At 39.2% G+C, this 24,924-nt stretch overlaps 2 protein-coding genes across 3 annotated transcripts in view; one reads left to right on the top strand and one right to left on the bottom strand.

The window, feature by feature from the left end:
- Positions 1–15,908, bottom strand: part of LOC121954964 (ligand-dependent corepressor) — a 30,052-nt gene extending 14,144 nt beyond the window's left edge. For both annotated transcript variants that reach the window (XM_088086272.1, XM_042502724.2), the window contains exons 1-6: positions 15,777–15,908; positions 6,026–6,091; positions 4,452–4,531; positions 4,000–4,132; positions 2,239–2,559; positions 2,013–2,112 (exon numbers count right to left, since the gene is read on the bottom strand). In XM_088086272.1, the coding sequence (XP_087942398.1) occupies positions 2,013–2,112; positions 2,239–2,559; positions 4,000–4,132; positions 4,452–4,531; positions 6,026–6,091; positions 15,777–15,873 (797 nt within the window). In that variant the 5' untranslated portion in view covers positions 15,874–15,908. The remainder of the gene's footprint in view (positions 1–2,012; positions 2,113–2,238; positions 2,560–3,999; positions 4,133–4,451; positions 4,532–6,025; positions 6,092–15,776) is intronic.
- A 1,397-nt stretch (positions 15,909–17,305) lies between these two features.
- Positions 17,306–24,670, top strand: morn4 (MORN repeat containing 4). The gene is made up of 5 exons (XM_042501529.2): positions 17,306–17,391; positions 18,526–18,599; positions 20,251–20,365; positions 21,210–21,319; positions 21,415–24,670. Exons 2-5 carry the CDS (start codon positions 18,533–18,535, stop codon positions 21,561–21,563), a joined length of 441 nt encoding a protein of 146 aa, XP_042357463.1. The 5' UTR covers positions 17,306–17,391; positions 18,526–18,532; the 3' UTR covers positions 21,564–24,670.
- The last annotated feature ends 254 nt before the right edge of the window (positions 24,671–24,924 follow it).

The following is a 24,924-nucleotide window of genomic DNA, read 5'->3' as shown; positions in this document are numbered from 1 at the left end:
AAACAAAAAGAAAGGAAAAAGGGCAAAGAAACAATAAAAATAAAAGCAAAGAAAAAGGCATTTATTGGAATACATAAAAGGTCTTGGCTCAAAAAGCATAGCCAGAAGGAGGCATTATTTGTCATTGCAGCAAGGCAGCTTTGCACGTAGCTGTTAAGCAGGGCACACTATGTCATACAAAATGGCTAATGCAAATAGAGCTCTTGACATTTTGTGTGTGACGTTACCACTGAACAAGCACAGAAATAAAAGAGTAAGCCAGCAGAGGGTTGTGTGTATCCAAGTCAAAATGTATCTGAAGTATGATCACATAAAAGGAAAATGATTGCACTCTCCATGAGAAAGAAAAACATATCTGATAGATAGTTTTGAATATTTTTTTAAATAATTCAATTGAAAGGGATCATGTTTTTTTTTCTTTCAATGCAAGACTGCATTAATCTCCAGAGTTATTATTGTATAGACATAGCCTTGGCTTGGGGTCAAATGGCCTGATTTCAAGCTAATAATGCCACACCCATATCTTTACACAACAAAATGTCCTTATTTATATCCTTAATCTAAACAGCCAAATAGCTTAAGCCAAGTTTTCTGAAGTTATTATTCCATAGACCTCAACATGTATGTAGCCATTCTAGCCATCTTTATCAAATTGAGAAAAGTGTGCATGTACATGTATATAACATTCATATTAATTATCAGAGGCAGCTTTATTCTGCTAGGAATGAGCATCACTTTTAGATCCCATCGGCTCTCAAAGCAGCAGAAGAGGAGCATGCAAAGCCACTGGTGCTTAATTAATCCAAATAAAATTTTAATTATAGGCGCATTCATGTCCAGATAGGTATAACTGTATCAAGAGGATTTGCTCTCAGGGAGAAAAAAACACAACAAAAAAACAGAACAAAACTAAAAAATGAAATAACTCCTACTAAGATATAGGTTTCGTCTCAAATGTTTGAATAATTTAAGAATTGAATAAAATGTTAATTTGTCTGAAGAGCATGAAATTCAAATATGAAATACAGCCTTCTGATTTGGATGAACATCATAGAAATTTTCTACTACTTGGTATCAGTGACTATGCTCTGCAGAAAAAGTTGGCGAAATGTTTATCTGACACATTTATAATATGAAAACTACTCATGTTACAACCACAGTAATAGACATACACACAGTGGTTACTTTTTTTAGGTTAAAACACTTGCATGCAATCTTTCCTTGGAGGAGGAACATGGTGTGCAAATGTAAATTAATTTCAACATCTCAACTACAGCATTACTTCAGCATTGGGAATCGCTCAAGTCTCTGAGGATTCTGTTAAAACAAAAATGTGTTTTTACTATCTATTGCATTTGTGCAGTGTTTCAGTCCTCAAGGGGCAGTTTCTCGTGGTTTTATTTATCCTGGAATTTTTGACAGAAGTCAAGATGCAAAACAAGAATATTATCAAGGCTGCAAGTCCTGTAATAAATCATCATTATCAGGCCAGCCGGTGCCTTGCCAGACAATAATGAGCAGAAAGAAAAAATGAGGTCGAGCTTACAGAATCCTTTTAAGCCAAAGAAGCTCACAAACTAACAACTAACAAGTTGCCCATTCAGTCCCTGGCTGTGGTACCAGAGACCTGTCCAATAACAAATGAGCAGGAGGAAAACGGCTGCATTAACTTTTAGTTTCCAAGGTCATTTCTTTTGAATTGCAGCATGACACAAACTGCATCTGCAAGGATGTACTGGAATAATGTTTCTTTGTGGCTAAACACCCTCTGTTAGCACAACCCTGTAAGTTGCAGTTCATTTTCATCAAGCCACTATCTGGCTGAGCGATCGCTAATTTCAGAACTCAAGTTTCAGGCCACAGCCAGTGCTAATGCATTGATGCCATTACACATAACTGTTCATTTCAAGTTCATTTTGTAAGTCAACCTAAAATACAAAAAACATATCCTCAAAAACATTACTGCTTAAGGACTGGCAACTAAAAAGAAGAAGAAAAGAAACTTATCTTACCCTTTCAGCGTTGATGTGGCTGGAGAGAGGCAGGGACTACGGACAGTGAGGCTGCTGCTGCTGTAGCGATTCTTTTTGATAGATAAGTCAAGAACTCCATCTGTTGAAAAAGACAGGAAAAAAAACAATTTAGATTAAATGTTGAGTTCAGTGTGGCCGATCACCAGTGCACTAGCTCAGTCATGAATGACCTGCCCTGTTACAGATCTGTTAAAGTTCACACTACCTTGCTCAGTAGGTACAGCCGGAGGCCTCTTGATGGTGAGGTCAAGAGGAGCATCCTGGTCGGCCATGAGGAGCTTGCTGAGGACGGGGTTCTGGTTGTGTGCAGGCCCAGTCAGGGTGGCAGCAGGGCTGGTAGAAGGAGGAACCCCTGAGAGCAAGGGTGGACTCGGCAGGCTTTGGTCAGAGCGAGGCTGGGAATCTGAGCCACTCTCCTGAGGGGGGCTGGTTTTTGAGGTATATTCGGCAGCGAACTGTCGGATCATTCTCTGAAGGATCTCTCGAGCCACTACTGGAATGTGTGGGTCCGAGAAATTTGGCACATCTGAATGAAAAATAAAATGTGAGGAAAAAACTGTGAAGTCTGCATTCCTTAACTAGGCCGTGAGTGATTGTTATGGCGTGTTTCCACTACATGGTACTGACTCTACTCAACTCTACTCGCCTTTTTTGGTTTTCCATTAGGAAAAAGCACCTGGTACCACCTTTTTTGGTACCTGATCTCCTGGGGTTCCAAAAATGGCCAACCGGGTACTATGAGTTACTAAAAGGTCACATGAAACACAGCAGACAGAATCGTCACTGCGTCATCAAAGCACGGCACGCACAGAACACACTTAACAGCGCAAATAGCAAAGCTACTGTAGCAGCTGCAGTTTTGTATCCTTTTTTTTTTCCCAAAATGGCAACCTGAAAGATCGCGCCGTGGTCATTTGAGGAGGTGCAAACATTCCTCACCTTGCTGGCCGCCGAGCGTATCCAGCGAGTGCGAGTCTGTGTGTATGCATAGTTCGTATTACGGGGGAGCTAAGAGGAGCTTGGCTCCCCTGAAAGCCTCCCTTGAGATGTTATGGGGAAACTTGTTGAAACTTGGGAAAATTGTTCACTTCTGTGTTATAGATTAGATATTTTCTGCACATAATGGTTCCTGAAATTTTTTTTTTTTAAATGGAGGCAATATGTCAATGTTGTGTGTATATTCACTCATTAGATTGCATTTCTGAACATCTGTCTCCACTTCATTGCTTATGTGTCTACCCCTGCTGCGGAAGAGGTGCTGCACTCAGATTCCTATATCTATGTAGTCACCTAAACTCCTCATCCAACAGAAAGGGACAGAGAGACAGAGGACATGTTACTAGCAGGTATTAGTAGAATCTTTCTCGCAGTAACCCTGTTATTGACTGCGCTCTTCCGTACAATTCATGCATGTGAGATGTTTTAGTATCGGTGCGCACTTGGAAATGGGGCTCCCCCAAAAGCCACTGTGTAATTCCAAAACTGTGCATATGTGTGTGTCGTGTTGAAACTGACGTCACGGCAGCATCGACAGGATGTCACTATGACGACCAGCTACACCGAGACAGTACTATCTTCTAATGGAAAATGACACCCAGAAAAGTACCCCATAACCAAAGGCGAGTAGAGTAGAGTACAGCGAGTCGGTACTATGTAGTGTAAATGCGCCATTAGTTAACATTACCAACTATTTGTACAAATATTTTAAGAATAAGAGCAGGTTTGGTACACGGTCTTCCAAACAACCCCAAAAACATACACATTGAAGAATTGAACATTAGAGCTGTGGTTTTAGCAATTTTAACTCATGCATAGAACATTAACATTTATAATTTACAATGAAAGCTTATTTAGCGGTGACGTACGGCATCCTGTCTGCAGGCAGGTTCTCTTGTACTGAGCACATTAGTGTCATAACGATGCAAAAATACTATTGCATTAAGCCCACTAACACATGAAGACTCACCTTTTCTGCAGAGGACTGCATTTAGAAATTCCTCGGCTTGTTTTTCTAGTCTGCTGATTGTGATCTGATCTTTAACCAGGAGAGGTTTGGGTGTATCTTCAAGACCCTCGTTGCTTAAGCCAATTAGGTGTTCCTGGCAAATGACAAAATTGTTAAATCAGTGGTATTCAGATTCAAACATGATTCATATACTGTATACTAAAACAATAAATGGGGAGATTTTTTATTCAGTTTTAATCTGTTTAAACATAATTAATGATCACTTCAAGTAAATGGGCAACAACTAATTCTGCTAGAAAACCCTTGCAGATATGAGAGCATAGCCACTTTTAAAGCACTACTGACATTCATCCATGCATAATCTACTTTTTGTTTTTCCTCCAAAACGGAATAAAATTCTAATAGACACCACCAAAATGTACAGGAAAAACAGAGAAAACAAGAAATCTTACCTTTACTTTGTCTCGTCTCAAACAGCAGAATAGACAATTTTCATCAAATGACCAATCAGACACTGCTATGGGCTCCAAGTCTATGGACACAAAACAGATGACAGGCAAATGAATTGCAATTAAGGGATGAAATCTTTTGCTTTTTAGTCTGTCTAAAAAATGTGTATTTTCAAGTGAAGGAGTATCCATCTATCAACAAACTTGAAGCCTAAACAAGTCTCTTAGCAGACAGGAAATTTAGTGAGTTGACACACCATTATAATTAAGTTTTTTATTGAGGCACAACAAAAAACATTTTGATATAAAAGCATGTCTTCATCAAAGTAAGTGGAGGCAGTGGTTGGTTTAGATCTAACACGGGTCCATCTCTCATAGGATAGTCAAGCTGTGGCCATTGTTTACATCTTGCCAATGCAATATTGTCACAGCAAATGTAAATATATATTATAAAACTCTCATAGACAATATCAAAACAGTTTAAGGAAAATCAAAGAACAAACACAAAACATACATTGGATCAATCTCTCAAAACATTCATCAAACAACATAAATTAATTTCCTCATTTACTTTATATGGTTCAATGGTCTCCGGTGTATAACTTAAGCAGCTTACTCTGTGCAACAGTTTGTTTAAGTCTGATAATTTGCAATTATGCTGTGACAATATGGCATTGGCTAAGCATAAACAAAACCCAGAACCTGCCAGCTGTTAGCTGGATACAGGCATCCTCACCATCAACACCACTGTTGCCCCTTTCAACTCTTTCCAGAATGTGTATTTTTCCTTATTGAGTTCAACAATTAATTGATGGTTACTGGTAACTTCAGAATTAATCTGATATTTGTTGATTTTGAACAAAAATTAACAACATAACATTTAAAGAAAATGTATATAACAGTCTTCCAGCGCATGGCTAAGCTGCATATAGTACATTTTGTTTTTAAAGTTCTGTCTCTTTCTGCACTATTACCAACACAACTATACTGCCTTGCTGCATGCGGGACAAGACATAAAAGTGGTTCTATTTGAATCCTAGCATATACTTTATTCAGTTTCTAATATTCTTCAGAGTACAACTCATTGACAAGACTGAAATTACTGAGCAGGACAAAATAAAAAGCGTTTTGATTTGTTTTAGTGGGACTGACCGAATCTGGAGTACACTGATTCCATTCAACTTGACTTAATGTCATCCCCAACTTTTATTGTAGAAAGTCTACTTAGACTCTTAACAGTCCTCTGACTGTAAATGTAATGAAACCCTAAATAATGCCCTCTATTGTTTCACTTACATCATGCATTGTAAAAATGTCTGTAGGACACTGTAGACTTTTACACTGGCCCCACGCCATCCAAAACACCAACTTTGTAGAAGCACAAGGCATCTTCTCTTCTGCAGCCAGAGGGGCTGTCTTGCAGAGTGAATGTAGAGGGGTACCAGATGGTACAATGCAGCAGCATTGTCATAATGAGCGGATAACAGATTATGCTTGGACCACAAAATTCTCATTCATGTCATTCATACATTTGTATGATCATGGCCACTGTAATGAAAAAGGTCTGAGTTTCTTACCCTTAAATAATTTCAGGTCTTCCACCAGCTCTGGATCAAACAGACCTTCGAGAATGCTTTCAAAACCTGGGGAAGGACAAGAAATCAATAAATACACAGTTGCAAACTGAGCACATACATTTTGACGTAACATTTGTTTAAATAACTCCTAATTATGACTCTGTGCTGAAACCAACAGCAGCAGAACAGAAACTCAAAATGAATCACTCTTTAAGATAACCGCCCGGGGGCCCAAATTAATTTGTTATGCTCAAGGAAAGAAACTAGTTAGAGCCTGGTCTACCGTACACCACTTACACTTAATGTGATAATGTCTTATCCATCCACCCAGGCTCGTCTTTGACTTTCTATTTCATCTTGACAACCCCTGTAAGCAACCCCCTGCTTCTGTTAAAACACACATTATCAGCTTTCACCCCAGGTTTTTACTTCAACAGTAAATACATGCACTCCTTCCCCCTGTTGCCAAGCAACGAAAGCACCTACAGAGTTGGGAGTGACTGCGTGCTGTAACATTAAAAAGCCAGAAACAAGACTGCTGTGTGATGGTGCCAAAGTCTCGTACACAACGATGTAGATAGGGAATTCTACAGTCCACTGAATGACAATTTACAGTTAAGCAACTTAAAGAACACTAGCAAAACATCCTAAATCACATATAAATGCAAAGAAAAAAATCTTATGCGCATAACTGATGAGATGGTGGTATCCTATAGTCTCAGCTGTTTGAAATATATAGTGCGTTACACTGCACAGGACTTTGCTTAACAGTGCATTAACCCAATATGCAATGTCTGCTTACTGCCGCAGGGTCAGTGTAACCAATCCAAAACCACTGCATGCATTAAATCAAGCCCTAAAGAGGTCAGAGGTAACATCTGTCAACTGAACTGGATCTTAAATGAGACAGAATGTTATTCCTAATGTGTTAGGCACTATCAAGCCAAAAAGTCATACTATTCTGACCCAAAAAACACAACACATGGCTGTTTAAGCTATATTAAACACATATGTATCTTTAGCACTGAAAATTAAGTTATTAAAATTCACATCACAAGTTAAATTAGCCAAATGTGTTGAACAGGTCATCTAACACATAATAATAAAGGCCTACTTACAGTATGTCTTCACAGATAACAAGTGAGAAAATAATCAGTCCTTACCATCCACTCTCGCCCTAAACTCACAGTGAATTCAATAAAAGCTGTCATCTGTTAAAATGCCCTCGCTCTGCTTCCTTACAAATTCCCACCCACTTTTCAACAGCCAAACATAAAGAGGGGAGGGGAGGGGGGGGTGAAGTGGTGAAACACAGCCTTGCCTATAGCTGCAGCGTGAGTCTGTTTCTGGGTTAGTGCACAGGACTTCAGCTGAAGCTATCCAATCCTATTTCTGAAATATTTCAGAGGCAGGGGGAGAAAAGTAGGTCATCCACTTTCGTTTGACAGAGCAGCACCATGACATCAAACTACTCTTCAGGAATTCAGTTTAGGGCATTTTAAAATGTGTCATACTGTAAACCATGACTTTGAGGCAATATTAACATGTTTCTGCTGGCAGGGCGTAGTGTGATGTAGTGACTGATGAAAAGAGCGTCTTCACACGAGCCTCTCTAAAACAAACCCACCAACTTAAATTTAGAAGAACAGGCTGCCTACATGCACAAGGGATAAAATATTTAGTGTCTATAGCTGTCATGGAAGCTTTACAAAATAAATGAGTGTATAAAAACAGTGAATAATGGCCACTGTTAAATGCACAATTAACAGAATTATAACGTCAAAACGTTAGTGATTTAGTTCCCTACACTTAAGTCGTTGCTACAGTTGCCAAACACACATTTGGACACAGAAATAACAACATATAGCTTTTAGGGTGTATTTCACATTAGAATGGAAATTCACCAATTAATTTACTGAGGAGGGAATTAGGCCACTATTGAGCTGCTACTACACATCTGGTTTGGTTTACAGTGATCAGCCCCTAGATACAATAATAAGTACAGTATGTAGAGGTACAAAGTGATGAGAAAAAGAAAAAAAGAAACCCAGTATTATTTGCCACTGGGCGTAACACATAATTATATTAAAACTTATTGAAGGCTAATGAAAATGACAGTCAGGACAAAGATATCACACTAATGAGGCTAGAAAAAAAAAGTAAAATACCTCTACAGGCTTAACTGCATTGACAACATGTCATTGTGCCTCAATAGAAGATTTAGTCTTTCATACAGAATTGTTACTGCATCTATTATTTTTTTTTAAAGAGAAGGTTACACATTCATGTCAATCATCCTGCACTATATGGGAGAGAATGATGATTCAAGACCATTTTGCTATTTCCAATGCCTGCTGGCTTGTTTTATTTATTTATTTATTTATTTATTTTTATGTACTCCAAATGCATACAGTACTGTGGCGTGCCTCCAGTACCATATATAGGACAGAGAAGGCACAGCTTAATTCTCACAAAGGTATGCTGAATTGAAAAATAAATCAACTTTGTTCTGGAGATGAGAGCAGCAACTTTTTAGCTACAATCTACAAACTGCTCAAAATCATTTTCCCCTTTTGACCATGAAATAGGTATTATACAAAAATATCAAAAAAGAGGCTTATGTTGCTGACACTGACGTCACACCCATGGTGGTTTCACTACTAATTATTCTAATAAGACATTAAAACAGTGGACTTGTTATTTTTATCATTAATATTATTACAAAGTTATTATTTAACATATTTATTGTATGGAAATGTTTCAAACCAAACCATAACTCATGACCATGATGAGCATATTAATAAATATGTGCAGATAAAAGAAGTTTTCCTTTCATTCATACGACAATGCTGTTTATTTTCCCATAACTCTTTAATGACTTTGGACCATTATTAAGACATTCTGAAGAGAAGAATATTTTAAATGAAGAGAAAATATCCCTCCACTAGAATTTTTACACATGTACTCTTCAATTTGTCTAAAGAGGGCTTGGCTACAGATAAAGTAACAGATATGACTATGTGATTATGTTTATGCACCTGAGAAACCTGCCATACATTGGGCAATCTCTGCAAGAGACTCGCTTCAAACTAGTTTTTCCATGCAGGAAACATTTTAACAGAAGAGGAATTCCAACCACTTAACAAGAGGGGACCATAGATGGGGAATACTGTACACAAAACAAGCATCCATTTTACTGCGCTTGCCGTTGCACATACGCACATGCAGTCTACATGTTATATGGATGGTCCAAGTGGTCACAGGTTTTAGGCTGCATGCGGACATCCGCACAAGTTCTTGTGGACTTGGGCAAATGACGAAATTTATGACAAAGCGACGCAGAAACCATGAATTGCCCTTAAGCCTTCTTCTGACCTACATCTGTAGCCAATCAGAGAGAGGAAGACAGGAACGATTACGAGTGTGCGACAACATTCCCACCAGCACTTAAAAAGAGAAATCAGACAGATCTACGATCAGTTTAACCTCTCTAAATCCTGACCTTAACCTATGCTGTACATCACTGTGAACTGAACATAAGGCGTGAAAAAAACCCAGTTGGTAGTGTAGCCAAAAGGTCAATTTTCAGCGTATGCACAAAATCACTAAGCAACCCCCTAGTCATTTTTGCAGAGCAGCGCATCCTGCATGACTGAGTGCATGTTCGTTACAATGTGTTAAATTCAATGTTGTGAGACAAGTGAAATCAACGAATGTGATTCAAAACATTCTAGTTATGCATTTATAAACATGCAACCTAAACACCTAAAGTGATAGGAGGATACTACATTGAGAAAAGGTGAAGTAGGCAGAGCTACTGGTTCCATAAACACCATAATGGCTCTTAGCTCACATCGCTACATGGCTTCACAAGTACTTTCTTCACACTGTGTATTTGCAATGGAGGTTTATTTTGGATGATAACCTCAAGGTTACTGCTCTCAACTTTTACACAGAGGATTCCTCCAGATAATTCAGCAATTCTATGGGGTTGTTTTGTGGTCTTTGGTTGTATGTTGCAATTGTTCAACTAATTTCTAAGAAATTTTCAGTCTCAAGTAACAGAATACTGCAGTATGATGCATGAGCCTCATAGGCAGTTGCTATAAAGATAACTCCAACCAGAGTCCCAAAAACTCCAGTGTTACAATACAATACAAATTAAAATAAAAAGTGATTCAACTGACTTAAATAACAAGCCTGGTAACATTGTGTACAGACAAAATGATAGGAGAGTTACAGCCTGGCCACCAGAGGGAATAGGGTTTGTTAGCCATGTCGTACCTGCCAATTTACAATGAACATTCATAAATCAGGTCAAACATTTTCACCTGACTAACCAAAAGTGTTGCTACAAATATTTTACCACTTCCAACAATAGAAAGCATGCAGTATCCGTGCTGGGCAGTATGAGGACAGTGTGTACATTTCAAAGCAACTCTTATAAATATGAGGGATTTGGACATGAATTTCTTTCATGTCTATTCAATATGCAGTCAGCCAAATTTAAATTCTCATGTTGCTAATTCTTTGATTTACAAATCACAAGAAAACAGAACTGTTGCTAAAATGCTATTCTTATGATGGGACTGCAGTGCTCTTTCCAGTGTATGACCCACCCTTCGCTCTGCCGCTCTGGTGCTGAGGGTGTACAGTGCTGCATCCCCCACTCAGCCCATCCCCCCACTGTAACTACTGTACACATGCTATCTCAGGAGTGACCACAGGCTTGCAGAACAGGAGCTTCCCTAAGCTCAAGTCAGTGTGGAGCCAAAATAAACCTTGCTAAATCTGGCATCTTTGGCTACAGCCTTTGCAAATACTAGAGGGATTGTTCATCAGTAAATTCTTTTATCTTTCAACTCATGTTTTAAAAATCATACCAATGTTAGGAATGTAATGCTTGCATGTGGAATTTTGTATGAAGAGGGTCACTGATATCCTTGAGCAATGCTCTGTGAAAATGTAAGATGGGGCTGGGGGCTGAGGATGAGTGCAGAGATGACAAAGTTGCACAAATTAGTCGAGCTACAGTACATGACTATTTTCATCCCAAGTCAGCCCATCACATAGGGGCCGAGCCTAATCATGCCTAACCATCTAAAATGCATTTACTGTTGCCCGCTATGCTATCCAATAAAAAGGAACGCAGTGTAGGTCAACAGGCAAACTTTGACATTACATGAGCATGAGCAAAGAAGTGCTTGCAATGTCATTTGGCTACACATTGTGTTCATTACAAGCAATATACAGTAGTTGGATCAGGCTATGCAGCAGGCAATGAGGTGGCAGCTTTGAGCAACATCTACAGCGAAAAACACTCTGTGAATACTTAACATGACATGATGCAAACTGACAGTCAAATGGTGTAATGCTGCACAAAGCCTAACTTTGAATAACAAATATGAGACCAGCATGATTTTAGGCAAAAGGGTACATGCACACAAATGTACATCCAAGCACATACACACAGAAAAACAAGTCAGTGCATTTTATATGAAACCATGCAAGCTTGTGGTCATGTTTCGCAAAATGTCAACATTTAGGAAAATGTAGGCCAAAAGCCCATCAGGGGGGACATGCTGGGGCAGAAAATGGGCCATGCTTAAGTTTAAATAATAAACAAGCAATCTGCCTGATGTCAATATTTGCTTATTTGTTTGAGCACATCCTTAATCCCACTCACCCACATGTCCAATGCAAGCATGAATATCTGGCATTCCGGGCATTTTCAAGTGTTGCTGTTCTGGTCTAAATTTTCCAAAAATCCAGACAGAACACACAGTTTCAGCCACACAGTGTTCATCTGGGGGCAGATTGACCATGAACACATGTATAGGCAAACATACAGACAATTGTTGCTGCTGTTCTATGGGACAATTGCCCTTGTCTCTGCCCTGCAGTTTTACTGCTCACATTACATACACAAAGACAAAATGTCCATTTCAGCGTCAGCAGGGTGGTGGTGGCGTGCAGCCCTCTCCACCAAAAAGCCAAACAAAAGTATGGCCTTGTTGTCATGGACAGAATATGCCATTCTGCAGCAAGCAGACTGATGCTGTTGTCATGTACTCTGCAGCTTTACAATTATGCCCAAACACAAGGGACATTTGTCAATCATGAAGGGGGAACTGACTAACTGAGCAGTCCTGGGTCTGGAGCTAGTGACTAGTTAGAAAGCCATTATTCCCTCTTTGTTTTCTTTTCAATTATGAGCCCAAAAGCCACCTAGTATTGTAGCCTCTTAGCTAAAAGTGCCATTTATCAATCTAGATTTTTACTGTTGTTAGTTACCGAGTGTTGGAGATATCAGCTGTAAATATGTGTCTGCCTTTTGTTGCATGCAAAAGCACCAAAAAATAACGAAAATACATTTGAAAAAATGAATGGAAGTGTCTCTTGAAAGAAATCATGTCCCTGTAACTCAATTTTTTACACAGACCTTGTTGTGAGCAGTTTTCATGTACCGAGTTAATACCCATGGACCCCCATGTTAAAATGCCAAACTTCACAGCAGAAATAAACATGTTTACAGCCTGGTACACAATTTTTTTGGTCACTTTGACCCCAGCCTCTCACCCAAATATGGTGACTTCTGGCTCCAAGAAACAAGATGGCGCCAGCCAAAATGCCAAACTCCAGGCTTCAAAATGGGGGCCCACAAACCAATGTGTGATTTATTTTTTAAGTCTATGATTCCATTATATTTGAGAGAAGGAACACATTTCTTTGGCTGATATCTCCAACACTCGGCAACTCACACCAAAAACAATCAAAATAAATGAATAGCACTACAGGTGAGATGAAAAATAGGAATTTGAGTCTGAGGTGAACATTCTCTTCAAGAGACATTACTGTAAGATTTAGTGTTACTGTTTCTCAAAACATCACATAACTACTCTTTAAATTCAGGTCAAGAATTTTGTGCAAGCACAGAGTACATGCCTTGTGCATACATTACACATTTCAATACGACCTATACATAGCAGCCACTTTAAGTGAGATTGATTTAATGTGACATTTTGAGATCAGCAGTGTCAGAAGTAGTGCTCTGGGTTTTGAATTAGTTTTTGCGTCCTGTGGTTAAAATGCTGTTTCATTTTCTGCCAAATCTCACAAGGAAAAACACTGCATATGCATGTTTAGGCATTAAATTTGTAAAATAAATTGCATGCAATATCAGAGACTCTCACTTGAAACATGGATGGATAATAATCTGTCGACGTAAATGTTTTTGTACTCATGATTAAAGTTGCAAGTTGTTACATCCATCCAAAAGCAGGCAGTCCTATGTAATATGGAAATGTTTCCTTAATGAAGCATGCTGCATTAATGAGTCAATAAAAGAAATAATTTGTTTCATATCTCCCTGTGAGACTGAAGGAAGTGATTAAGAATTATGATCAAACCAGTAAAAAAAAAAAAAAAAATGTAGGAGCTGATTTAATACGAACATTAGGGTCACCAAGCAACTCTCTGCTCCACATTTGCTTGATCAATCCTGTGTGATGGTGCCGAGTGTCCACATTGGCTGTTGCTATGTTACTGAGTCAAAAGAAGGAGGTTGGTGAGGCATGGATTTAAAAATGGCTTCTCCCTCTTCTTCCAGCCCTTCTGTCAAATGGTGTCAAACTACTAACGAAAATGTAAGCCATCTGTCAACATGTGTGATACAGCATTATTAGAAGGTGAATTATATAACGTATAACATAGAACTTCATAATGTTCAAGGAAAAATATGTTTTATTTATTAAGTATTGAAAAAAAATCAGAAATATTTTTATTCTGTCAATTAATTAAAAAAAATCCTTTACTTCAAGGTTCAAGATTATTTGTCTCTTGGAACATTTGTCTTGGACATAAAAGGTTCTCACATAAAAATAAATTCAAAGTGCTGAAACAGATGTTAACTGCAAAGCACAGACAAATGCAGACAAATAAGGCATTAAAATACATGCAACACTGGCCCACAATTTACACCTTCCTTTTGTATTGAGTTTGGCAAAGTCATTGACAGATTGTTAAAATAGTTCTTATACATATTCAGGAAACCCCTTCTGTATTTAAATCTGCCTGATGGCAGCAGTTCATATTTTGAGTACAAGACTTGAGAGGGGTCTGGAATAATTTTCCTAGCCCTCTTAAGTACAGTCTTTTCAACCTGTGCCAGAGGAACAGCATACAAACCTAAGTATTTAAATATATTCAACCAACACATTTAATACTTACGCAGACCAATCATTTGCACACAAGATAAAGAGAGTAAAAGGATAAGTTTGAAAACAATAGAGTGCCGCAGGGATGATGTTTTTCTATAGACAGATGAAGATTTTAGCTTCGTCCTGGTTCCTTTATTAAAAGCAAATGAGATTTTTCCATTGGATTTTGGATTACTGCAGAAAATAATATCTTTGGCAAACAAATGTTTATGATACAAGGTGATCTTATAAAAAGATGCAATCACCGGAAGTAAAAATCTAACATTAGGCGAAACAAACTACACCACAGTCGCACGACTCAACGACGGCACCACAACAAGACTGTAAAGCTGTTTTCGACACGGCATGGCTTGATGACATGATGAAGATATTTTTTGTCACAGACCAAAATGTGAACATCTCTTAAACTTGTGTTCACCACAGACCTTATTTAAGACTCCTAACCAAAAACCCATTAAAAACAAAAAAACACTGACTTTGAGACAAGGGAACCAGGAGTGCCAAAATACAAACTCATTTAGGTGTTTAAGAACCATTTCCTGGGGCAATTTATACATCATCTGTGAAGAATGAACGCCTTTGCTAATTTTAGGCCAATTCATTTAAAGCAGGGACTGTAGTGTAGGCCTAGTTGCGAAAACAGTTCAATGAAGGACCAAAAATGTAAAGCTGCTGGTGGTGTTGCTAGAGGAAGATATTTCAGTCTGGACAAAAGAGTTGGACCAACCTACAGACAGATTATAAAGCCACTGGAAGGGTTAAATCTCCTGCTCAAACCCTGATTGATCAGGTTATGTCCTATTCTGCTGGGTCCTGCTAACGACGTTGCTTTAGCTATATTACAAAATTATAGCTCTTCACCTACCACCCAAGCACAAACATACACAACACAACGAGCTTTGAGCCCTGAAATCAACATTGCATTTTCACTTTATTTTTAGGGGGCTGAGAAACTAAGTAGCTAACGTTGGAGAAGTTTATTGGTGAAACGTCGTCGAAAATAGCAACTCCCCCAACAGGGTCACTTCCTCAATGCAGTAATGCGCGCTCGCAGGAGGTGACTAGAGAAAGGCAAGTAAAGCTAAATGTTAACTGAAAACATCCACCGTGGGCATGAGTGGCCCTCCCCCATCCAAAATACAGTATCATCAAACGGGAACGCGCATTGGCTAAAAGGCTTTTTTAGCCGACGCAGCGCACAGAGACACTCCCTTTAAAAAGAGCACGGTGCCCTTTAAACAAACTAACGTTACGCCTGAAACGTTAGATAACCAAAGTCTACAGTTTGGCTTTACAAACAATAAAATCAGCAAAGAAAACCAAGAAAGTAGTGCCACATTACGACAAACTGCAACATTTAAGTAACTGCTCCGGCAGGCTACCGTGAGAAGGAAACAGTTGAGGAACAAAAAGTAGCTCGGAGATGCCCCGAGTGAGTCCGGTAATAGGGGGTTATTTACATCGGTAACGGTCACACAGAGACGAAATTCAACCGGTGAAATTGTACACCGTGCAGCTGGCATTGTCCTTACCTACACAGTGAATGAGTTTGTGTCGCCACGAGTCAAGTTCCTGCCGAAAGCCGCGCCTGTCGATAGTGCATTGCTGCTTTTTGCATGGACTCGCCATTTTCTATCGTCGTCTGGCGGGCACGAGCACGGAAGAGGAAGCGCTTTGCTATGTGAACGCGCGCTTCTCTGTGTCAAGAGGAAATCGCTCCAGGGAGAAATGTTTCAGGCACATAGTAACCAATGCAAAATGTGTAGTTAAATCAGTAAATAAGTAACTAAGTTAATAAATATATAAATAAATAGGCTAAAATATTGAATTAAGGCCACCAATGTAAACAACAACAATACCCTTAAAGGACCAGTGTGTTTGATTTAGGGCATCTATTGATAAAATATAAGGCACAGGGTTGATGGGAGCCCACAGGTAGTTTTTGCACCAGAGCAAGAGGGAATGTAGCCTATTGCCTGTGCAATTATCCCAATATATTTTTATCTGAATCCCTCTGTGGAATACAATAATGATAGGGTAATAATGAAGAATAAATATGCAGCCTAATATCATTTTGATTACTGTTGTCATTAGTTATAGTGGTGGGTGGTGGTAGTAGTAGTAGTGGTGGTGGTGGTAGTAGTAGTAGTAGTAGTAGTAGTAGTAATAGTTGTGGTATTAGTAGATGTAATAGTAGTGGTAGTAGTAGTAGTAGTAGTAGTAGTAGGCTTTAAACCCTTAAAAAATGTGAAGCAACATCACTTTTCTTGGGCTGCTTTCAGACACCTTTCACAGGTACTAAATCTATGAACCCTGAGGAAATTGATTAGATTTCTTACAAAATCATGGGGGGGTAAGCAAATCTAAACAGCTAGGGAAAAACACAAAGGAAAAAAAAAAAAAAAAAGCCCAGGAAAAACTAATTATAACTATCACACTTACATATTTCAAAATAATGGTACAGAATTATTATAATTTTTAAGCAGTTTTTAAACTTTATTGTCCTATCTCACCTTTTCAAAACTAATAATAATAATAATATGATGATGATCTTTATTTATGGTTCATTAGAGTCTGTACTTTATATGCAGTCTATTGCCTATACATTACACATAATGTAGCCTACTACAGCCAATTAAAGTGTAACATTGTGTACATCAAGAAGCTTCAGCAAAATGCCCAACAGCCTTTTTAAAACATGCATGCTTCAGCTTGTAAACTGTAGTTCACCAGACCAATCAGAGAAAGTTTTCAATGAGAGCCAACAACAATCATGCAATGAAACAGCGCTGCGATGATGCTGTTGTAATGCTGCATTCAGGTGCTGTCGAATTATTGCAACTTATGGCTACGGGAAGACATGTAAAAAAATCCATGCAGCTGCTATAATACACGTCGCTGCCATAATATCTAAATGAAACAACGCGCACTCCAATGCTTTTACTGTAGATTTTTTTATTTTGTGCCAGAGCACGTGACGCCAGTGTAGCCTAAATGTCCTTTAAGACTCTCTATCTCGGATGTAGGAGCTTACGAGGAGCACCTAAATGCGGCATACGTTTCTCAGCCGGTGTTTTCATATTTTTACGCCCCTCGGCTCTTGAACGGTGGTTTCCATGCTTCAGAGGAGACAAACGTAGCGTACAGGTAAATGATAGCGTTAATAGGTGTTGTGGCTTTTCGCTTATAGTCGTGTTGCCATAGGTTACAGTCGATTTACATAGGCTTGTCATTGTAAGCGAGAGCAATATGCAATAGCAATATGTAGGCTATGTAAAGGCTGCACTCACTGAAACATCTTGGCAACCTGATTTTGATATTCACAATCACGTTAGAGTGTTTCAGTCTTGGTATGAACTGATGAATTATTTAATGGCGACGGCATGGGTAAAACTACACCTGACTGCCATTCTGTAACACTCTGTCATGTCTTTTAAAGAACAGGCTGTTTTGAAATTGTCACCATGCGATAAGCTTTTGTTTATATCTGCAGTCATGCTACAGTCACGTTTTCCAGCCTATTCCTTCACAGAAGGCGTTTCTCCCACAAGTGTGCAGTTTCAAACTGGGCTCACACCAGCATCACCACCACCAACATGCACTGAGCAATAAACAGACTCCTATAAGGCTGACATTTACAGGATTTGCTGTGACTTGTCTTCATCCTTTGATCCGACCCTCACTTAAGTTCAACTACAGGAACATGCACTGGCACCAAGGCAATGTTTTCTATAGCTATTTTCACAATAATTCACATCCTGTTCAAATATCTGAAGATAGAAAAAAAAACTGCTTCAGATACTTAATTGTAAAATGCAGCATGTCCTGAAAAATAATCCTCAAATGAACGGTGTTTGGTACTGTAAATAAACTGAATACTGATATGTAATTGAGTCTATTGCTAGATTTCCACTGTCTTTAGCTTCTTCTTTTTTTTCATTGATAATGGTAATGCCTAATTTCAGTGTGTCTGGAAAGCTTGAAATGACTACTTTTGTTAACATTGTAAAAGTAATACCCAGCTGGACATGAGAACTACCTGAGCAAAAGTAATCCCATTAGGGAAATTTTCCTTCTCCCTTACTTCCCTCCACTGTAAGATCAGAGGTCTTGGTCAGCTAAAGAACAACCTCTCAGAGCTCAAAGAGACTCCGATGCCCATTTCACTCTGAAAACCTTTTAAAGAGCGATGCATATCTGTTAAATGTATATTGTTTGTCACCAGTATAGATGTGTTCTTTATCTCTGCTGCCAATAAGTGTGTTTTTGTGTTGAAAACAGGGGTGAAATGACTCTGACCAGAGGATCTTTCACCTATGCCAGTGGGGAAGAGTACCACGGCGAATGGAAAGAAGGCAAGACAGCCCTGCTTCTCGGTTATATATAAAGTTTGTGTGCAAGCATCACTGACTTAACTACAGAAATGAGACAAGCTTTCACTTGCACCTTCTGCACTGTACATCTGGTCCTCCTAACGCTCTCCGAGGCATCAGTGTGTTAGTTATCAGCTGGGTGAAGGGGAATGGTGAGAGACAGACAGACTGCGAAAATGCATTCAGTACTTGTTATATCTAGTCTGGATTTAACACAAGGATTCTGGCATACAGGTATACAAAACTGAACATATTAGGTATTTTCCGCAAAATAATAATTCAATAGGTGCTAGTTATTGTTATTTTTTCATGCTTCCCAGCACAGGTTTACATTTCTCATTTTTTCCACACATATCTCTGCTCTCATGCACACGTGCAAGTAAATTGTGAGCACACTTAACACAGCAGTTACTGAGAATGACATGCAAATGGCATAAAACTGTGCTGTGATTAGCCTCAAGTAAATCTTGTGAGATTAGCAAAATCAGAATCAGCACTCTCTGCCTCAGTATGAGCTTGATGCTCATTAAATCATCAGTATATGTAATGTTATTATATAATGGGAAAGGTAGCAAGAACAAATGCAACTACCAGTGGTATCAAATGTTTTAGGTTTTCTTTTCATTAATCTGCACAGATGTTTGCATACTAAAATGTTTAATCTATCTGTCAAATTCTCACCTGTGGCAAAGATTACAACACACACACACACACACACACACACACACACACACACACACACACATACAGTGATGTTAGTGACATGCAAGCTCAAGCCGTTAATCAAATCCCAATTAGCTAGCATTGGCAACCCATGACGAACAGAGCCAGATTTACCAGCTCTGGCTTTGTCAAATCTACTGGATTAGACTTTGGACCTGTTTTGGAAATCTTAGAGAGTCCTCTGTCAGCTGCTGCCAAGAAACCAAATCAATGGAAATGCTACGAACAGAAGCATTTTGTCTTGGCATCCAGTCATGATTTTAGGTTAACCCAAACTCTGTCCATACTTTTTAAACCTTCTTTTTCTTCACTTTTCAAGGCAACTTGGCCCACTTTTCCAGTCCCGCCAATCAAGTGTAAACCAGTTGTAGCAGTTTTCCAGAAACTTGTAGGTGTGTGCCCCCTGATATGATTATAAGCTTCAATAGTGGATCATGGTGGCTACCAGAAGGGGAATGCAAGTACATTCCTGGATCCTAAAGTCGAAATCCCTGCTAAAAATTCTGATGGATTAGAGTGCTGTAAGTCCCACCACTAAGGAGGCAGATGGGACTCCTAATTCAGTAGTAAACCTTTATCTGACAGTGGGGGGGGGAACTTAAATCCGAGCACGTACTGACTCGTGACATATGTAGTGGCTCTCCAATACCAAGTAAATATAAAACCCTGAGCCACATTGCAAGTTCAAATGTCAAGCTTAGTTGGTCATCTCTTACAGTGTGTTATTCTCTATTACCAAAGAGCAATCCATTAGGGCTAAGTGGTCAGATGAGGCATGATGACATCCACATAGATATAATGTGAATTGACAAATGGTGTCAAGGTCGTTTGCCTTGACAGGATTTCTTGTGTTTCCATTCTCCGTTTGAAGTTTGAGCCATTGCTCAGTCTGATTTGTGTGATTTTTCAGGTCGGAGGCATGGTGTTGGCCAGCTCAAGTTTCAGGATGGAACCTGCTTCTCTGGTCAGTTTGAGAATGGACTCTTCCATGGCTCTGGTGTACTGCTCTTTACAGATGGGTCAAGGTATGTGAATCCAAAGAGTCATTACGTTTACATGCACAGTTAAGTCAAGTGACAGTTAGAGGTCGATTAGGCCTTTTAGTTGGACTACTGTCCTTGTCCCAGTATACAAGCACCAGGGGAGAATTAATATATTGATGGAAGTATGTCCAACTCCTCCATGGTAGGTGGGGATATGCCCCCTTTCACTAAGTTGCTAGACCTTCTTCTGATTGACCTATTATGTCACATACCAAACAAGTTAAGCAGTTATACACTAAGTACTGGACAGAACAAATTGATGCAAAAAATATACAAATAGCACACTGGGTATGCTCCCATGAACATCTATTACCTCCACATGTGTGACGTTTTGGGCCCTAGCCCTAATTCAGACAGAAGTAGAGCTAACATCACATGCTGTATGTGGAGGTAATAAATGTCCATGGGAGCATTACCGAGTGTGCAGACTCTATTTGTATATTTTTGTTTAGTTTTCTTTTCCCTTCTTGTTCTTATTTGTTTTTTCCTGACTTTCTTCCACAAACTTATGCTGTTCGACTTCCAGGTCAAAGCCTGGCACTGGGACTATGGAGCATGCGCAGAAGGCCAGTTCAGTTGAGGCATATACATGAAAGAGTAAACTGACCCCCTAACCGCATTATCATCATCATGAAATTCGACGTGGTACAAATTCAGTCAGACTAACATGTTTACATGTATTTTAAAAGTCCAGTTTAAGTCAGACTGACACAATAATTTGACTTTTTCTAACATCATGTAAACGCACTGACTGAGACAAAAAGAAAAAGATTTGTCCTCAGTAAATAGTAATAAATCAGACCCTGCTCTCTTTTCTCCATGCTAGATATGAGGGAGAATTCGCACATGGGAAGTTTCAAGGTGCAGGAGTCTTCAGTCGATACGATGGCATGAAGTTTGAAGGAGAATTCAAAGATGGACGTGTTGAGGGATATGGTGAGCCTGTTACACTGTTACAACAGTTTGTTTATTACAATGTCAGTGGTATCTCTCTGTGGTTTGGTCATTGTGCTTTCTGTCTGTGCCTCCAGGGCTATTGACTTTCCCAGATGGAGCTCACGGTGTCCCACGAAACGAGGGCTTGTTTCAAAACCATAAGCTGCAGAAGAGAGAGAAGTGTCCAGGAGTGGTGCAGCGTGCGCAGGCTTCAGCCTCCAGCGCTCGCAGTCTGGCACTTTGACTGTCATGGACCTCAGAGGAGACATGGTCAGGGTTCCAGCACCTTCTGGGAGGGCCTCAGGGATGTGTACTCGTATACTCTCCTCCAGCTCTTCTCCCTGTGTCTTTCTCTCTTTTTTCACCATCACTTTCTTTTTATGCATCTTCCTTGCTTATCCATCACAGTGGCTTGGGATGCACTTGCAGTTTGACCAAACAATGGCTGTCTGTATGACTAACTTGAAATGCACAACACCTTGAAGCACACCTTTAACTTCACAAGTCACATAAACACCAAGTGCTGCTGTTTTTTTCTTGTTTTTTGTTCTAATACTTTACACATAAAGAGTGTCTTAGTGTTTTTTTCTGTAGAATAGTTAGCCTCCATATATCAAACAACAGTATACGGGAGACTATGTCTTACTTTATTATTGCACATCTGGTACTTTAAAGGTCCAGTCTGTAGGATTTAGGAGGATATATTGACAGAAATGGAGTATGATATAATAAGAATGTTTTCTTTAGTGTATAATCACCTGAAAGTAACAATCTTTTTTGTTTTTATTAGCTATAAGGGAGCCATTTTACACAGGGAGTGGGTCCTAATCTATAGAATCACCATGTTGCACCATGTCCCTACAGTAGCCCAGAATAGACAAACTAAATACTCTCTAGATTGGGCAATTAGCGTTTTTTTGTCAGTCACCGGAATTACCAGCCCCATCACCATGAGCAGCAAAGAAAAAAAATTATTTTCTAACATGAAACTGCTTTATTCAGCGTTTTTGCCAGTTTAAATCGCCAGCTCTGTTTGTTTTCGACAGGAAGAGACCTGCGGATAAGTCAGCCCCCGGTAAAAATGTCCTAAACATCAGGATCTTAAGTTACCAGAGAAAAAAATGAGCACACATTAGCAGGCATCAGGCTAGCAGCCTGTCTGTGAACAGCATTGGAGCAATACTGATTTGTAATTTGATTTTGATTTGTAGTTTTTACTGATTTAAATCACCTGGTCCAATGGTTTTGAAGAGGAGGAGGCTTCTGCAGATATTTCGGCTCCCAGTAAAAACCTCCTGAACAATGAACACTGAAGGAATTCAAACCGGGAAAGATTTCACCTGGTTGCAATCTGCAATCTGCACCACCTGATGCCACTAAATCCCCCTAAATCTTACACACTGGTCTGCCAAAGTGGAGTTTTTTTCCCTGCATTGGGATAAGGTGTAAAGTAAGTCTGTATGTCAAGGACAGCAACAAAGAGATCAATTCACCTTAAAAATGCTGCAAACGATCAAACAGAGTGTTACTTAAAGGTCCCCTGTGGAGACCTCTAATATTGCAAGGTAGCAAACCTTGATCTAAACAATTCACAATTTTAAAATATATTTTAGAAATGCTTTATGAGGAAGTAAATGCATTTAACACATTTGTCGGACAGGATATACAAAATGTGTGTTGGGTGAAAAACAGTGAAAGTAGACATAACTTTAGTTTGTCCCAATGAACTCCACAGGGCACCTTTAAAATCTCATCTCAATTAACAGTACTGCTGCCATCTTGATCTTTTAATGAATGCATTGCGTCACTGGTGTTTCTTCTTTTAGATCAGTATTCACATTTGCCTTAAAGACATTTTGGTACAAGAGTGTAGTTCCAGGGAGTCCATCTGAAAATTAGATGACACACAGTTCCCTCTCCTCTGCATCATTTCCCCTAAGGTATCTGTCATCTGAATGAATATGAGGGCTGTTTGAAGATTGCCTTCATTCTGAAGGACACGTTGCTAAGCTGGTGCTGAGTCTGGGCCCCCATCACTCACAAGTCCAGCGGCTCTCTTCTCTCCAATAAACCCCCCTTTCCCAGTGGAAATCATGGAAGAGGAGATTTAACTCTACTGGATTATTCTCTCACGTTTTCCCCTATATAACCTGAAAAACTTGGATGACTGGACATTGTCGAAGTTGTTAGATAATCATAATTAAATGCATCAAGTTAGGGATCTGAATTGAGGCAGCTGAATGAAATAGTTTATATATATTTAAGAATATGTAAGTGTTTTTCTGTGAGGTGTGCACAAATTGGCACTGATTGTGTTTGTTCTGACCTTTCAAGTGAATAGAGAGATGATTGTTTGATTGGTCAAGTAGAAAATAGTGTTATTTAAGACAGTGTGGTTGATTATTTTTGAGGAATATATTAACCTTTATAGCCAATCACAGCTATTCTGTGATTACAAATGACTTCAGTGTACTTGAACAGTTCATAGGCCTTACAAAGCATTTGCAGACATGGCTTGTTGTCTCGGGTTGCCTACGTAGAAATTCAACCAAAGACAATCAAATGATATTATAGGTAAGGAAGCCTGGAACAGTCAAGAATAGTTACATGGTATTTCTTACAGCTGGACAATAAAGACAAATCAATGAGAACAAATCCACCTGGGCTTTCATGCGCAAGAAAAACAAAAGAACTGAAGATTAAACAGGGAATTGATATGATATTCTGTTGTAAATATTCCTGAAGTCTCTAGCCTGGAGTATTGCAGTTACTGATTTTTTATTGTTGTTATATTCTATGAGGGGAAAAACAATCAATACTCAATATCGTGAACCCATATTGCTGCTTGCTTTGAGTACCCCCTTTGGTACGGCAATGTGCTTCAAAGTACAATCAGAAAGATTGAAGTTAACATTAGATGCAGAAAAGCAGACCACCGCATGTGTCAGTACCACTATCTCCAGTGTAATGTATGTAATATCCTGCATTGCAGATCATGTAATGGCATTTTTCCTTTCTGCTATTTCGGAGACGGCGCCTGCTCTCAATCCTTCTTTGCCTACACACGCCTGCCTAAGTGGAATTGAATTCACAAAAATTCCACCTCTATTTCCAACTGGAAAACAAATGGTGCTTTAAAAGCGTGCCTGTCCAGACTTTCACCTGCCTGGAAAATATCATTGCCATGGTTACCTTTCTTTTTCCAGTAACAGTACAATGATGCTTTTAGTGCTCTTAGATAAAACTGCTGCACAGTAGTATCTCATCATTCTCCTGGAAATGGTCTGAGTAGGAGGTAATGTGTTTAATAAAGCCTTGTGTTGAGAAAAGAAGCATGCTTTTCATTGCACTTGGACACACTAATATGAAAAGTAGCTCCTTTTTAGATGTATATGCGGTCATTTCTCATCTCCTAACACAAAGGCTGAAATGTGCAACATTGCAGCTGTTGTGAAGAAGTTTAACCATAACATGGATAAACAGGTTCCTCTGGTTTTTGGCTGCTGCACAGCATGTAGCAGAAGCCTCCAGTTCTCCCATCCCCCCTACACCATCTACACGACTCCAGCCCTCAGCAACAGCGCAACAGCGCAGCATTCAGCTTG

The sequence above is a fragment of the Plectropomus leopardus genome, chromosome 13 (genome assembly GCF_026936395.1).
Source record: "Plectropomus leopardus strain MGB_pleo_1.0 chromosome 13, ASM2693639v1, whole genome shotgun sequence".
In the NCBI taxonomy this organism is placed as follows: Eukaryota; Metazoa; Chordata; class Actinopteri; order Perciformes; family Serranidae; genus Plectropomus; species Plectropomus leopardus.
Note: the sequence above shows the minus strand (reverse complement) of the source record. Positions and strands in the feature narration are given on the sequence as shown.